This window comes from Fukomys damarensis, unplaced genomic scaffold, assembly GCF_012274545.1.
Source record: "Fukomys damarensis isolate Sample0158 unplaced genomic scaffold, DMR_v1.0_HiC HiC_scaffold_5, whole genome shotgun sequence".
NCBI classification, from domain to species: domain Eukaryota; kingdom Metazoa; phylum Chordata; class Mammalia; order Rodentia; family Bathyergidae; genus Fukomys; species Fukomys damarensis.
The window spans coordinates 16030020-16044398 of NW_022900917.1; the positions used below are offsets into that span (position 1 = coordinate 16030020).

Sequence of the window (14379 nt, forward strand, 5' to 3'; positions counted from 1 at the left end):
ACACTCTAGAAATAATGTAATGATAGGATTCAGTCAACATCTTACAAAATAATTACTCATCCAATGGTCTTAACTTCCCAACGAAAAGACAGAGACTTGAAGATTTTAAGAAATGCAACCATATATTTGCCCTCAGGAGACACATCTCATCCAAAGGGAATCTCATAGACTAACGTTGAAAGGATAGAGAATGACAGTCCATTCAGTAGAGCCTGAAAGCAGCCACCTTGCTCTCCTACCTTCTACTAAAATAAAATAAAAATGGATGAAGTACTAGACACTAAGAAACAATCTGTTTGAAGGTAAACTAGGTAAAATTCTTTACAACAAGCATAGAGAAGGAATTTCCGAACAGAGCCCCAATTGTACAAGAAATAATACAATCAACAAATGGGATTACAAAATTAAAAGCTTCTGCCCAGTAGTGGAAATAAACAAAAGCGTAAAGAGAGACCCTAAAGGATGGGAAGTACATTTGCCAACTACTCTTCAGACAGAGAACACATATCTAGAATAAAGAACTTGAAAAAATTAGACAAACATATATAACCCCCCCTGAAAATGGCAAATCAAATGAGATATTTCTCACAACAAGCAGTACAAATAGTCCAATAAGCACAACTCAGAATAGCTAAATACTGGAAACAACCTAAATGATGAATGGATAAAGAAAATATGCTTCAATATCTATGAGTATAATTTCAAGATCAAAATACAGTAAAACAGATAGATTACAGGAAACAGGAAGATAGACCATTTGCAGATAAGGAGTCTAGGGATGCATGGAGAGGGAAACAAGGGGAGGTAAAAAGGATTAAAATGTGGTAAGTACATCTATCTACCAATTACCACAGTAGAAATTCCTGTGATGGTGGAGATTTCTACATATTCTTTGTCTGTGGGAGGCTGATGCTCTAAGATGGCATGTGAGATTGCATTATTTTTGCAGTGTTTTTTCTTTTTCTTCTTGTTTAATGACTGTCCAGTTATATATATATATACTTTTTTGGTATAAAAAGGAAAAAGTGTCTTAATTATTTTCTTGTTGATGGGAAAGTTCACCCAACACACACAAGTTAAAGGAGAAGTTTATTTTGGCACACAGTTTGTAGAGGTTTCATTCCAGTCTGCTGGTTTCAAGATAGGACGGCATGGAGAGAGGCATAGCAGAGGAGAAACAGCTCATGGCACAGCCAGGAGAAAGGAGGGAAGAATAAAGGGAGGAACAGGGAATAGATAGATAGATAGATAGATAGATAGATAGATAGATAGATAGATAGATATCTCCTTCTAGGACACACCCACAGTAATCCACTTCTTACAAACAGCTTCAATTCTCAACATCACACCCAGCTATTAACTCATTAGTGGACTAATTCACTGATGAGTATCACACTCATCCAGTCACCTCCCCGAAGCCCCACCTATGAGTGCAAAAGATATCAATCAAGAATATTCTACTCAGAGAAAAGCACACAGTCTAAGAGCTGTTTAGAAAAGATGGTGTATTTTTCCAATTGATATAATATATCAATATTGCAAGATATAATGCCCTTCAATTAGCATACAATAGAGGGGCACATATTCATCTATACAATTATACTACAGCCTCATAACATAAAGGATCACAGAAAATGCATTTCTTTATTCTTTACATTATTCTAGTATAGTTGTTTAAATAGAAAAGGAAATGGAATTATACTATAGTGGTTAAGAAGAGATGCTCACTGCAAAATACTGGATATGCCCAAGCTTTGTTTTTTTCACTGTAAAATATGTACCATTATATTACGGATGCTTAAGGTTGTGGTAAAAATTAAAAGAGCTAATATATGATATGCAATGTTAGCTATACTTTGTTTCTTTAAAGGTATATAATATTGCCAAGAGCAATTCTGTCAATTCTTATTGCCTGTTAGATTCACATACACAGGAAAACTACAATGCACAGTTAGTTTCCATCTTGAACTTTATAAATCCTTAGGAGACTATGGGAAGAAAACACCAATTTAAAAACTAGATCTGCAAGATAAAATTAGGAAAACTAAAGAGCATGTGTCTATAGTAATGTTAGTACTGGCAGTTCCTAACACTGACATCTCTTTCACAAGAATCATATCACTAAGATGATCATACAATTATGAAAAATAAATATTTTCATATAAATGAGAAGTGGTTATTTTGAAGAAAATAGTACCCTTAATTACAATAGTGCTGCTAGGTATAGTTAATGACCTTATATATTAAGGAAAGTTGAACTTTGATGACCTGGACCACACCAGGGTCACAATTGGCAGCAGAACATTGATCATCATATAAAAGCCACCAAACACATGAAATGAATTACAGTACATCACACATCAAACACTTTGGCCTGGTGCTTCCTTCCTTTAATCCTACTGGCAGGAAATGCTCTACACATCCTTTGAGGTGACCAGACACATTTAAAAGTAGTTAAAAAAAAAAAAAACTTTTGAATACTGTTATTTTCACTAAAAAGCTCAGTGCTGTTGTAGTACCTTTCCATTTGCAGCACAAAACTGGAGCTCCATTGATAAGGTAACTACATAATGTAATTCCTTCCTCAAAGGGGTAAGTACAGAGAATGCATCTAGAAAAATATTTTCACATTATATATACTATCGAGCACATTCACCCATAAATGTTACAGATTCAACTGTTCTACTATAGATGTATGTACATAAAGCTAAATATTATCAGTAAATATGTTTTCATCTTAGATCTTATAAATCAGCTTTCACATGAATATATTTATGGCACTAGAATATAATTTTAAACATCTTTTTTTAAACTCATGACTACACTTTTAACCTGCACAGTTTATAAATGATTCTGATTTACTGTTGAAAAAAGGCTGCTAAATTTCTGAGGACGCCTTTTCAAAAATAAAATAATTGAATGATGATGGGAAAAAAAAATTCAAATGCAAAGATAACTTTCCCAGGGAAGTACTTGTTGAAAAAAAGATGAAAACATACTTGATTTTGTTTTACTTTCAATGTAAATATGTTTATAGCCTGATGTGACACTGTAAACCAGAGCGATAGATATTAAATGATTATTTTTCTATATATTTCAATAATACCTGTTCTGTCACCCAAATGAACAAAAGCAGTGAAATTTTATGATGCCTGTATTTTATTTTTTTTCCCTAGTTTTTGGAAAGCTTCTATTAAAGTTTAGTGGTACTATACCTCAGTTTTATCAGGTGTATTTTAAAATCACCTGGAAATACTGAGGTTGTGTTTCACTGAGCATAAGCTTCATGGCTTCTATTTACAAGTTAAATGACTGGGAGTGTGTTCCGTACCAAAGACATGCTGTCCACAGTGTGTTTGATAAGCTGACACAGGACAGGGATTCTTTTCACTGTAGTGTCAGTTTATCAAACCCATATTTGGATGAGTCAATTCATTTAAAAGAAAATGGCATCCCAGAATACAAAGCAATATTTCTGTTACAGAAGCTATGTACTCTATAATGTATAAATACCATGTACATGTGTATATGACAGTTTTAAGTAACTGTGGCAATAAATACAGTTGATAACTTTTGGAGTAAAAAATTCATTTTATGATAATTTTAATAAAGCTTACACTAGGAACTTGTCTCATGAATATTTTTTCCTTATACAGTAATCTCATTCAGAGATTTACAAGGAAATACTGTAGTTGGTCAATATATTATTTGATGTTAATTTATGACCAACAGAAGTTAAAAAGTTTTGCTTTAATTCTAGTCAAAATTGTATTTGTATTATTGGATATTGGCTTAGAAATTATGTCAAGTATATTTATAGGTGACAAATTCTGTTGAGAGAAGGTCACACAATTTTTTAAAATTGCTATCACCATTGAGTTGCATCAAAACTAACCTTTGGTTACAGGGGTCAGAATTTTGGTTATCTTTGGCATATAAGGTAGTACTGCCTAAGAAAGGATTCTGGGGTGCTAGATTGTGTTAATGTGGCTATATATATATACATATATATATATATATATGTATATATATATACATATATATATACATATATATGTATATATATATATGCAAAAATTCACTATATGGTATATAAATGATCAATATATTTTCCTATATCTAAGGTATAACTCAATAATAAGAGGAAAAAAGTACAAAGCAGAAAAAAGTTGCTTATAATTTTCATCTACTTTTATAAACAGATTTGTACTTTTCACCAACTTTGTCAATGTGGTATGTTTTTTCTGGTATTTGCTTTTCTTTAAAGTTCAATGCTAGAAATGATGGTCAGGAAAACATTTCAAATTCAGGGACAATTTGCGTTCAACCCAACAGTATGTAAAGCTTCCAAACAGAATATAAAGATTTCTAGTGCAGAAAAAAGGCAAAACGATAGTGTTTATTCTAGGATAATAACCTCAGTGTGCACACCATAAAATATAAGATAAAGATATGCATGTATATTTATAAAATATTATTTAAATTGGTGCTTTAGAAAATAATTACTGCTTTCATGCAAAAATTACAAGGATAGCTTCAGTAACAGTGTTTTACTTTACTAAGTAGCAAGTGCTCTTATAGGCTGCATGCAGGAAATTTATTGTTAAACATACATATTAAATGAATTCATAGATCACTTGTTTCCTAATTTACTTTATGATTAGCTTTTTTACTGGTATTAGGGATAAAAGCTATTAGGCAATGGACACTAATACAAGGAAAATGGAACTTTCTCAGATTTGAACTACATAGCATGTTATAATTTTAAGTTCCTTAAACTCAGAGCTTGTCAAAAACTTTTCAAAACTCACTCTATTAATTCTGTTTAATCCTTTTAGTTTTACAAGTTACACAACATGAACAACTACAGCGGTACACATGCAGGTTATTCTTTATAATAATCATTGTTATTTTTATAAAAAGTCTAATTCTTCCTTTACAACAGACACTTAGTACAATGTTTTACTATTTCTTAAAGAGATGTTTCATGTGATAGTAGTTATAGTGAACTGTTATTATATTGCAGATACTCAAGTTTACATTTTATTTTATTTTTTTAAATGTATCTTAAAGGTATACTATACTTCCTTTCACTTGTCTTTAAGTCCAGAACTGCTTACCTAAAAAATTCATATGAAGCTTTTAGTGCCTCAATGAAAGTACACAATCAGCAATTGATATATTACATGTCTACTGTACTGAATATAACCAAAATATATTTGAGAGAAGTACACAATAATTTTCTAATAAAAACTATTATGATGGGAACACAAATATACTGTTATGATGTAGTTTCTTTCCAATGTAAATTTTTAGAGGCACGTGTATAAAGCATATCAATAAACAGAATAAAACACATTTTTTTAAATTCCGTAATTTATGACAGTAGAACTCACAGTCATTTTCAACACTGTTATTGAGGTAGGTTTTGGCAGCAAACAGAAACAGATTCATGGAAACTTACATCCTGCTACAGGAAGCCACAAAAGACACAGTTACTTTGAGGAGGGCCAAATGTAAATCCAATGCCTTCAACTAGATCAGCTGAAGAACATAACAAACTAAAACTCTGCCAATAGTATTTTCAAACAAAGCTTTTAGGCAAGTTACTCTAAATATCTACTATTCCAATCTCTCTGACTTGCTAAAAGGGGGTTATTTGAAACCAACACTAAGCATTATAGCATTAGGGTCATAATGTCCCTAGATATGAAACATACCTTGCCAAAAACCAAAACAATGGTTATTTTGAGAACATTTTTATAAGAAGAGAATTAGGAAGAAATTAAAGGTTGAGACAAGGGAGGAGAACATGGTTTTGTGGGATTTGTAGAATTTAATCTAAACATCTTATCTGGAAAGTATAGCTAACTGTTAAAGTAGATGATAATTTACAATTTAGAAAAAAATATAGAGGAGAAATGTTATAATTTCAACTACATATATCAGGAAAAAAAAATTTAAATGCTTCCGGAAAAAATAATTTTCCTATTTTTAAATAAACATAATTTGTTGACATATAGATGCATAACTATTAATGGTGTTAAGCTCATCTATGGAAATATCTGAATCGCAACTATGCATTTCTATTATTCAAGTGCTTCAGTTCTCAATTTAAAACTGTTTTGGTAATTATAATTTAAGTTAATCACTGATCACATCAATCTAATATTCTTTCATATTGGAAATGTTAATTGGAAAGTCAAGATAATCACTGTAAAATTTGCTGAGTAAATGTAATACAAGAAATTATGTTAGAGGTTAAAAACTCCAGATATTCATGTAAATACAGCTGAGTCATCGGCAAAAGTCTTTATCTTGGATGGCCTGGTAGTTCATCAACTTTTATTTATTTAAAATCTTGAACAATCACTTCAGATTTTTAGTAGTTTATGTTTTAAAAATCTCAGAAATATGATTATACATTTAAGACAGAAAAAAACCTAAGATGTATTTCACAGTAATTTATAAAAATCTGTGCTAAATTCAATAAAATAGCAAAGTTCCAATTTGGAAAAATGCATTTGTTTGGAAATGAACATTTGTTCTATTAAAATATTAGTCATGAAGTGATTTTCTGTAATGAACCTTTCTCAAAACGTAAGACATATTCTCACACTTCATTTGACTTGTTATATCTTAGCCTCAGAGATAGACAGAAAGCAGCAACTTATAAAAGCTGCCCTTAAAAATTAATATATGGGAACAAATTCTGTATATTTCTGAAAGAATTCTATGATAGCAAGTCTAAGGGTGCAAAATGAATCAGCTACTCCATCATTTACAGTTCTTTCAAGATGAAATTCCATGGAATAAACTGCCACAGAGTAGTGTTCCCTTGTCAGAATTCTCGCACTAAAAGATGCCTTTAAAATGTTTGCCAAAACTACCATGGATTTTCATATAATGCATGTATAATTTTTTTCAAGAGAATGAAATTTGTTATGGAGAAAAACTGAAACCAAATACCAGATTCAAGTCTATTAAATACTGAATGTACTAAAAAGGATTAGTAAATGTCTGCAAAAAAGAACTGGTTAAAAACAAAACAATTGACAAAGTTTCAAAAGAGCTGTGGAATAAATTAGTCACAGATAAAATCCCAGAAGGGACATCAGAAGACCCACAAATATTTATGGCATGAACAAAAGGCGGTATGCAGAAGTTCACAAATGTCCAATTATAAGGACATAGCTTCCTTAAGAAAAAGATAAAAACTAAACTTTCTAATTAAAAATATTACAAAAGGAAAAAAAGTTTTAAATATTTGAAGATGATTTAACAATATTTTATTTATAATTCATTCCAAAATATTTTGTTATAATCATTAACATTTTAAAAATTTATCATAGTAGGTACTGAAATATTTTGTAAAATCTTAGAAAATATGGTAGGTGCAATAGTACAGGCAATCAATATATGACCTTAACTGCCTTCTGAATTTAATCTACCAATACTTATTTTCAGATGTGTAGCTTGAACACAACAATTTCTCAACTGTACAAGTAGGGAGAAAAAAATGCAAGTTATTATGGACCTTTGTAAGGTACTTACTCAACTTTGATACAATTTTGGTATGTAAAAGTATATGTAAACAAATAGCATATAACCGTCTTAAAATACTAAAGTCAATAATTATTTCAGTACAATATGTAGTTAATTCATGAGTATACGTATTCAAGGTTAAGAAAATTGTAACAGAGATTCTAATTTATTTCCTTTCTTTTATAATTTTGAGGCAGAACTAGACTGATAACTTCACCAAAGAGAAAGAAGATTTAAAAGTATTTATGTTTTATAATAATTTTAAAGTGTCATCTGAAGAAATAATCACAGAAAGTATAAACCAGATAATTCTGTGTTAATATTTATATCTTGTCATAACTCATTTCAGAGCTCGCAAAAGGTACAAGAAAAACTTTGATGACAATCAAAACCATTAGCTAGGGATTTTCTTTTTTTTTTTTTTTTTTTTAAGATCCAGCATAGCAGGTACACTACGATTAAAATTCTTTAGTAATTTCAAAAACCATGAAACAGAGACACTGAGAGTTTAAGAGTTTTCCTATGAATTAAAGCTCTAAGGCTGCATTAGGTCTTTTATCCCACTCAGGATATCTTAATTATTGTCCCAGGAAAATGGTCTCAAATTGGCAGGACTTCCCCACCCCCACCCAACCATGTACTCTGATAACAAAAATGCTGTTAGGGAAAAAAAAAATAAACTAATATCTAAATGATAAAAAAGAAAAAGTAATAAAATGTAAAAGTGAAAGTTCAAAAAATCAAGTTTCAAACTTAATGGGATGCATTGGTTATTAGTAAGTTAACATAAAGACAGTCTGTCTTACCAGAAAGTCTAATACAGGCTGTAGGGCATAGTGTTAAAGAGTACAGGTAATAGGAACTGAGAGTTCCAGATCTGTCACTTATTTTATGTGTGACCTTAATAAAAATACTCTTATTAAAACATAAATTTCATTAGAGACTTTTTTCTTGCCCAATGATGTACTCTTAATATCTAGAATAGCGTGTGATGGATGGTAGGTTCCAAATAAATAATTGTTAAATGAAATAAATAATGAATAGACATTTAGAATTTGAAAGATCTTCATTTCTGTTGAGTTGCAATTAATGTCACTGTAACATCTATTGATTTAATGACCCCAGGTCTGTTCTCAGCTTCAGAAGGAATGAAACTATTCCTTATGAAATGTGATAGGCTCAAGCAGTTGAAGAATGGTGTCATGTCACTTAGGAGTTTTTCTTCATCAAATTTGAGACCTTCAGTTATGTCACTCTTACTACTGTACCTTCAAAGATAATACAATTTTTTAATGATAGTCTTTCAGGTTTTTCCTTAAGAATAAAAACGCTGAAATTCATTAAAGATAAAAACTTCTTTCTCCTGCCAAATTACTACCTTAATTTTTGAATCCTCCCTTGGACAGATGTGGTTATATCCTCTCTTCTGTTAGCCTCCTCTTTCAATTCACCAGGGAGTAGTCTCTCTTTTTGATTTTCAGCAATCCAACCATGCAATGCCTGGTTGTATTTATTTTACATTATTTTACATTATTTCCTGGAAATAAGGTAGTAGGTTTTTTGAGTTGCTGATTAATAAATTTTGATTTTGGAAAAGCCTCAAGGATAACCTATTTCTTTTGTTTCATTCTTTATTCTATTTCTTGTACTCTCAATATTAAATCAATATTAAATATTTTGACAGTACCTGATGTAACTTTTATTTTGTTCTCTTTTTTGTTATTGTTGTTTCTTTCCTTCTTTTTTCTTCTTCTTCTCCTCCTCCTCCTCCTCCTCTGTGCTTCGATTTGGATAATTTCTATCCTACTATCTCCAAATTTACTAATGCTATCTATCTTCTGCTGTGTCCATTTGTAGTTAAGCCTCCTCAAAAGTCTTTAATTTCAGTAAATTCTTTTTGTTGAAGAATATAAAAAAACAGTTTGTGTCTCTGAAAGCCTCCATTTTGACCACTTTTCTAAAAAAATTAAAAACAATTTTTCCAATTCCTACTACAGCAATTCCAGTATCTTAGTTATGTGCTAGTATTTTTCTTTTAACTAATTGGTCCCCTGATGATGGGTCAACTTTTCCTATACTTTTCTTTTTCTTTTTTTTTGCAATACCAGGGATGGAACTTAGGACCTTGCACTTGCGGTGGAGGTTTGGTAACACTGAGCTAAATCCCAGGCCCCTATAACTTTTGATCATATATCTAAATACCATGGATAAAAGAGACTTGAGGATACTAACATCAACATTTCCTTCCTATAGGAGTATCTCTTCCTGTCAAGCAGATCAGAGGAAGGGATCAACCAAATACAATGAGGAACTAAGCTGGTATGGTCTTAGTTCACACTGTAGTGGTATTCAGCTTAAATTTGGCTTCAAATGTCTCAGGAGGAGACTTACCTTACATTTGTGCAGGACTCTCCCTATGGTATACTGATACTGAGTGGAAATATACAACATAGTACAATTGCGCACTATCTATATAAAGATTTGTGAGTACTCACTTAAAAAGGATTTTTTAAAAAAAAGTAGAACATAGTTGTAAAAATATATTTGTCACTATACCTACAAACGTCATAGCAATATATGTTTGGTGTAAATAATATTAATGAGGCATTTTAGTTTGTTTTCTTTTATGTTTTCAAAATCTGGTATGCATGTTATAAAATCTCATTTGAAAGGCACATTGTAGGCTATTTATTGGACAGCACATCTCTACTGCGCCTTTGTTTTTAAATGTGAAAGTTGAGAAATTCAATTTCTTTATGCCAACACTCTCTCTCAGAAAAAGTACTGTGGAGGAGAGGATGGGTGTTTGTGGCTCCTCCTCCAGATTCCAATTTGTCCCTCTTGGCCACATGACTGATAAATGTACCAGGATTTCTCTTTCCCATAACAAACTCTGCTTATATCCAAAAAAGACAAATACTACTTGAGTTGAAAAGAATCCAGGCTTTACTAACCTAGGAACAGAATTTCCCTCTCTGGAATTAATTCCATTGGACCTCTAAGTGACATCACATTCTGATATTTTTCTAAAATCAATTTTATTGAGACACTGTTGACATCCCATAAAATGTGTTCCTTTGAAGTGGTTTATTATATATTCTTATTGTGCTTGCTGTACAGCCCTCATTGTGTTTCTCATTTTATATTACCACTATCTAATTACAGAACATTTTCCTCAACCCTAAAAAGAAATCCCAGAACTATTAGTAGTCATTCTCCTCCCACCTTGACTTCCTAGCAACTCTATTCTATTTTCTACCTCTATGGATTTGTCTTTTTGGGACATTACATCTACATGGAACCATATAATAAGTGGACTTTTGAGTATGATCTTTATTGTCCTTTTTGCATGAGGATTTCAAGGTTAAGCCACTGTATTGCATATATTAATTTATTTCTGTCAATGACACAATAATATTCAATTGTATTACTATACATTTTATCCATTCATAAAATTTGAAATTCACAAATTTTGTAATTCATAAAATTATAAAAGATACACATGCAAGAGTTTTTAAAGGTTAGAAAATTAAAGAATTTTTCAAGTAGAATTTATGTTTTACAGTAACTCTTTCCCCAGATTCTAAGGGAATCATGAGTTGTAACTTTGGTTTTATCCCTATTTAACTTGAGATAATTATTATTTTGGACAATTGGTTTCTTAATTTGTAAAGTACTATGGAACATAGGTTAGATAATCCCTAAGGTCTCTTTAAGCTCTGATGACATCATAAGATTTTATATAAAGTAATTTAAAAGATCAACATAAACTACTTTAACAATTAATACAGGGAAGAAACCACGCCATTTATGACAAAGGAAAAAATTATCAACTCAAATATCAAAACTATTTTGGAAATAAAACTCCTAGATCCACTTAATGTAAAAATAGACATCACCTTCTGGGTGGTAAATGTATTACCAAAATTAGAATCTTTCCCTAGTAGTAACGCATATTAGAAAACTGTGGGAATTTATTTTGTGAAAGAATAGAGCGACAACATCTGAAAAACAGACCAGCAGGAAGAACAACATACTTGTTCATCCATATTTCTCTGACTTTTCTCACTTAGTATTATTTGCAATTGTACTTTCATGTCTGGCAGCAGTGTCAACTTCAGTATGAATCATATATTATTTTTATCATGTTGATTACATATGTTCACCGGTTTAGTTGTCTATATATGCTTGGTGTGGTTTGCAAATATTCAGTGACAAAATCCAGAGCACAGCATTTTCACAGAAAGTGTTTACTGTGAAATTTCTTCTTAGAAGTTTGCTTTTCTTTACAGCTTTGATCCATATGACATCCACAGTCCTTCATTTCAAATAGTGGCTTACATATAAATTGAGAAAATGTTTCACTTTGATACAACACGGCTACAGTAGGATGCAGTGGTTCTAGAGAGGACCTCATTTTCTTATGTGATTAGATTGATCAAATTTGAAATCTGCTAAATTTTTCAAAACTATGCTTCTTCTCACTTATATGGTGATTTGGTACTTACATTCTGTTATTCATCAACACTTCACAGAAATACTTGATTTGTCTGAATGAATTTAAAAACCCACAACTGAAGAAAATCAGAAAAAACTGGTTTTAAATATCAAAAGCTCTCAAATGAGAACTATTTATAAAGGCCACGTTAACCAAGTTTTATTGATCACTGTACTTCTTTGCAGGAAAAAGTATTGCAATATTGAACATAACAAATTAAACTTACTGATAAATATCTTTCCTGAGAACTGATCTGCCTAGGGGGTTGTCAGCCTGGGGAGCCATGGCAACAGAGCCAATCTTCAAAACCATGGTGTCTTCCTTTGCTGCCTGATTAACTGTAACAAAAGAGATAGACATATGAATATATTGTGCATAACTTTATGTATAAGAATATTTCAAAAAATGGGGTAGAAATACATTAACATAACACAAATAAATAAGGAAAATACAATTAAAATAAAAATATTTGTTTTTCTTAATTCTGTGTTTCCTTCAAATCCAATAAAGTGGTTTTTTGTTAGAATATCCAATTAAAATAACAAAAAAATCAATTCCATTCTCAACATTAAAATAATTATAAATATAAATATCATGCGAAGCCATTTCCTTAACTTCACAATTTTATACTACTGCATCATTCTCTCAAATCATTTCCAGTTTTGGATTACTAACACTCCATTGTTGTTTAAACTGTTTATAGTTACTTTTCCTTATGAGTTTCTTTCTCTTTACAGCTTTGATCCATATGACATCTACAATCCAAATTTCAAATGATGACATACACTAAAATTAACAAAACGTTCCAATTTAATACAATGTAATTAAGTCTCAAATCCATTTAAATTTACATGCTTAATAATAACTAAATACACACACACACACACACACACACACATATACACACACACAGAAACATAGACCAGAGCACTTTAATTTCCACAATGTCAGAAAACCTAACAGATATATGGTAGTTACAATGTCGGAAAAGAAAAACTGATATGAGAAACTATTTCAATTTGCTATTTAAAGCACTTTAATAATTTCTACTTTTCTACTGTGAAACTGCTTAAGAAATAGTAACCAAAGACTGTTTAAATGAAGTCTAAAAGTGATGTAAGTAATTTCAGAAAGAAAGAAAAAAAAAGGACTACATACACATAATATATTCTCAGGAAGTTCAACTCTATTTCTATAATTTACTGGCTAATTCAGTGTCTTTTTTATGGAGTATCTGAGCTGTTGGTAGGGATATTTTACTGTTTTCCAACAGATACTTCTACTTTAGTGGCTGAAACAGTGTTTAAAATTTCTTAATAATATATAACTTTCAAGGATTTGAAGCAAACATAATAAAACTTATAATTGTCTCAAGGAGGTATCATCTGCCAAAAATAGAAAAGAAAATGACTGGCTACAAGACCTCAGGAATATCCTGAACAGAACATGCCTACAAAGACATACAATCCATATTTCCCAAACTGTGGTACCCAAAGAATGCAAGAGCTAGAAGATTATTTCCAGCTGCTTGGGCAGTACACTTGGTATGGTCTGACTTAGATTAGTCTCAAAAAGAAAGTTGGAATTAGGAAAATCAGGAAAAGGAATAAGAAAGACACATAGGTCAGGTAAAGAACCAAAGTAAGAGGACCATAAAGGGAATGGAGAAAGTTAAAATGGCAAAGAGGTAGGAGGAAGGACAGCAGAAGCAGAAAAAAGAAATGAATCACCATAATAAATACTAGCATGTGGATGTCACAGTAAATACAATACGTTTAAATGTCATGGGAGGGAAAAAAAAGATCAAACAGAAAAGTACTTCTCATGCAGCTGCACTATTTTCAAATGACTACAAGACTGGCTTGATTATAGGTCCCCATACTATGAACATTGTTTACATTCCATAGATCTTGCATTTCATGCCAAGCTTATCAAATAGTTCCATGTGAATAAAACCTCTGATTAAGCAGCAGGCATCAATTAAATCAATAAATAATAAGCTTGGAGAACAGATCATGCCACAAAAGTGCCATTAGTGTACTTGCTAACTGTTCTTTAAGGCTATAGATACTACTCACCATATGAAAGCATGAACTGTAACAGAAACACTGCAGAAAATGTGGTACAGATGGAAGGAAAATGATGTACTTGGAGTTACACAAAAAGCCAGATCCATGAAGAGAATTTTCTTACTATTAGAGCCCAAAGTGTTCTCAGTAGATTATACTATGAAGTTATAATAAAGCAAATATATATTAGTATGAACCTAATGAATATCATTCATAAAATGGATTATAATAACTAATTGTAGAATGTATACAACCTGTCAAAATATT

The 14379-nt window shown here is 31.2% G+C and overlaps 1 protein-coding gene across 3 annotated transcripts in view; it reads right to left on the reverse strand.

Annotated features, from left to right (window-relative positions):
- Positions 1-14379, reverse strand: part of Vps13b (vacuolar protein sorting 13 homolog B) — a 675222-nt gene that overhangs the window by 314822 nt on the left and 346021 nt on the right. For all 3 annotated transcript variants that reach the window (XM_033759979.1, XM_010619560.3, XM_010619559.3), the window contains exon 30: positions 12270-12381. In XM_033759979.1, the coding sequence (XP_033615870.1) occupies positions 12270-12381 (112 nt within the window). The remainder of the gene's footprint in view (positions 1-12269; positions 12382-14379) is intronic.